Source organism: Penaeus vannamei, chromosome 30 (genome assembly GCF_042767895.1).
Source record: "Penaeus vannamei isolate JL-2024 chromosome 30, ASM4276789v1, whole genome shotgun sequence".
In the NCBI taxonomy this organism is placed as follows: Eukaryota; Metazoa; Arthropoda; class Malacostraca; order Decapoda; family Penaeidae; genus Penaeus; species Penaeus vannamei.
This window is the reverse complement of record NC_091578.1, coordinates 14901609-14904108: the sequence shown is the minus strand read 5'-3', so window position 1 is coordinate 14904108 and position 2500 is coordinate 14901609. Positions and strand designations below refer to the sequence as shown.

At 44.7% G+C, this 2500-nt stretch overlaps 1 protein-coding gene across 1 annotated transcript in view; it reads left to right on the top strand.

Annotated features, from left to right (window-relative positions):
• Positions 1–2500, top strand: part of LOC138867478 (uncharacterized) — a 5721-nt gene that overhangs the window by 1360 nt on the left and 1861 nt on the right. Inside the window, exon 1 of the mRNA XM_070143316.1 lies at positions 1–2500. This exon is cut by the window's left edge and continues 1360 nt beyond it; it is cut by the window's right edge and continues 1861 nt beyond it. Within this exon, the coding sequence (XP_069999417.1) occupies positions 1–2500 (2500 nt within the window).

The window sequence follows — 2500 nt, the reverse complement described above, 5'->3', positions numbered from 1 at the left end:
TGGATATGAATGCAATGGATATGACCCCAAGTACCAGCGATAAATGCCACTGTTGTAATGGCCAAGGACATAAGCTTTTTGCATGTTATAAGTTCGGCAGGAAAGATGTTGACGAACGATGGGATATTGTCACACACAACAAGCTATGTTTTCGCTGCTTAAAACCCGGCCATAGCCATCGTTTCTGTAATGACAAGAGCCAGTGCAATCGATGTGGTGCCTACTATCACCACACACTGTTACACCGGCCAATAGCAAAGAGTTTTGCACCATCCCGTAAGTACAAGAGATCTCCAACTGGGAGTGTTGAGGTGTTCAGCAATGAGAACATACCTGACTGTTACGAGAAATTGGGTACACCTAGTTCCTCAACTGGGGGTGGCATAGAAGCCAAGGGAAGTGTGACCCCAAGTGTTAATTCTCCATTAACAGATGCTCTACCCTGTGCTAATATTCTTGATTGTGAGCCTGATGGGAGGATTATGATGAAGATCCTGCCTGTCCGAGTGAATAACAGCGTCTCCACTTACGCCTTCATAGATGGTGGTGCTGCACCAACTCTGGCTGCTCGAAGCTTAATACAACGTTTGGGAATCCAAGGCCTACCAGTGAGGCAAGCAATGAAAACTGAAAATGGAATATTCATGTGCAACGAGCGTGTACCACTTATGTTGAGCAGTATAGGCGGTGGAAATAACATTACCGTAAATGAAGTGTACATTACAGACAAACTCAGCATAACTACTGACAGCATGATGCCCGTGAACTGGACTAAAAAATGGCTTCATCTGAATGATGTGGATCTACAAAGATTGCCTGGCGACAATCAAGAGGTGGAACTTATAATTGGACTCAATAGCATTTTGAACCGTCACATACTCGACCAGAGACATGGGACTGATGACGAACCCTCAGCCTATCTTACCAAATTTGGCTGGGTTGTCTTTGGACCAACTGGCCCCAGGAACCCTTTGACTGCCCCGGTATATCATATTTCCCCAACACAAGATCTTGGCGAGTGCTTACGAGAGCACTTCAATGCTGACTTTTGGGAAAAGGAAGTTCATTCCCAACGTGAAGATTCGCTGGAAGATAAGTTATTTTCCGATAAGATCTCACAGTCCATCCATCAAGAATCGGGTAAATATGTAGTCAAACTCCCCTTCAGGGACAGTAGTCCACTTCCAAACAATCGTGAAATGGCTGTACGTAGAATGAAAAGCCTCAAAAGGAAGCTGGAATCTGACAAGACTTTCAAGGAGACATACATCACTCAAATGGAAAAGAATATAAGTAAACAGTATGCTGAAATAGTACCTCCATCAGGATTAGAACGAAATGATGGTAGAATATGGTACATGCCACATCATGCTGTGCGTCATCCCACTAAGCTGAAAGTACGTGTCGTCTATGACCTTAAAGCTAAATTCAATGGCACTTCCCTAAATGACCATCTTCTTCAAGGGCCAGACCTCACAAATCCTCTAATAGGGGTACTCATGCGGTTCAGGCATGGTCACTATGCAGTCACAGCGGACATCGAGGAGATGTTTTATCAGGTCAAGGTTCCCCTAGAGGATCGTGATGTGTTCCGTTTTTTATGGTGGCCAGATGGTGATATCAATAAGCCTGTAAGTGATTACCGAATGAATGTTCATGTTTTTGGTGCTAGATCCTCTCCTAGCTGTGTAAATTATGCCTTAAGAAAGACTGCTGAGGACCACGGTGAGGTTTTTGATGAACAAGCTGTCACTGCCATAATACAAAGTTTTTATGTTGATAATCTCCTGCTGGCCCATGATGACAAAGAGAGACTGATAAAAATCATCAAAGATCTCATTGCTCTCTGTAATGCAGGTGGTTGGCGTCTGAACCAATGGACAGCCAATAACAAGGACGTGCTCAAGAAGATTCCTGAATCGGAGAGGGATGCGTCGGTTGCTTCTCTAGACCTCAGTAAGGATGATCTCCCAGTTGAAAGGACCTTGGGTGTACACTGGTCGATGGCCGAAGATTGCTTCACATTCAAAATCTGCCTTGGCGACAAGCCACTAACACGCCGAGGAGTTTTATCTATCGTAGCATCTATATATGACCCACTTGGCATGGTGGCGCCCTTGACACTGCCAGCAAAAATGATTCTTCAAGACATGTGTCAGATGCAGTTAGGCTGGGATGAAAATATGGGTGATAAGGAAGCTGCTCGTTGGAGAAAATGGTTGGAACAGTTACCAAAATTGTCAAGATTTAAGCTGCCACGAAGCCTAGTGCCCATTTCCTTTGGTTCCGTCATTTCTTATCAGCTCCATCATTTTGCAGATGCAAGTCAGTCTGGTTATGGCACAGCCTCCTACTTGAAGATGGTAAATGCCTCGGAAAGGGTATACTGCACTTTGGTTATGGCACGAGCAAGAGTTGCACCTCTGAAACCGACAACTATTCCAAGACTAGAACTGACGGCTGCCACCGTTGCAGCTCGAATGGACTGTAAATTACGAAA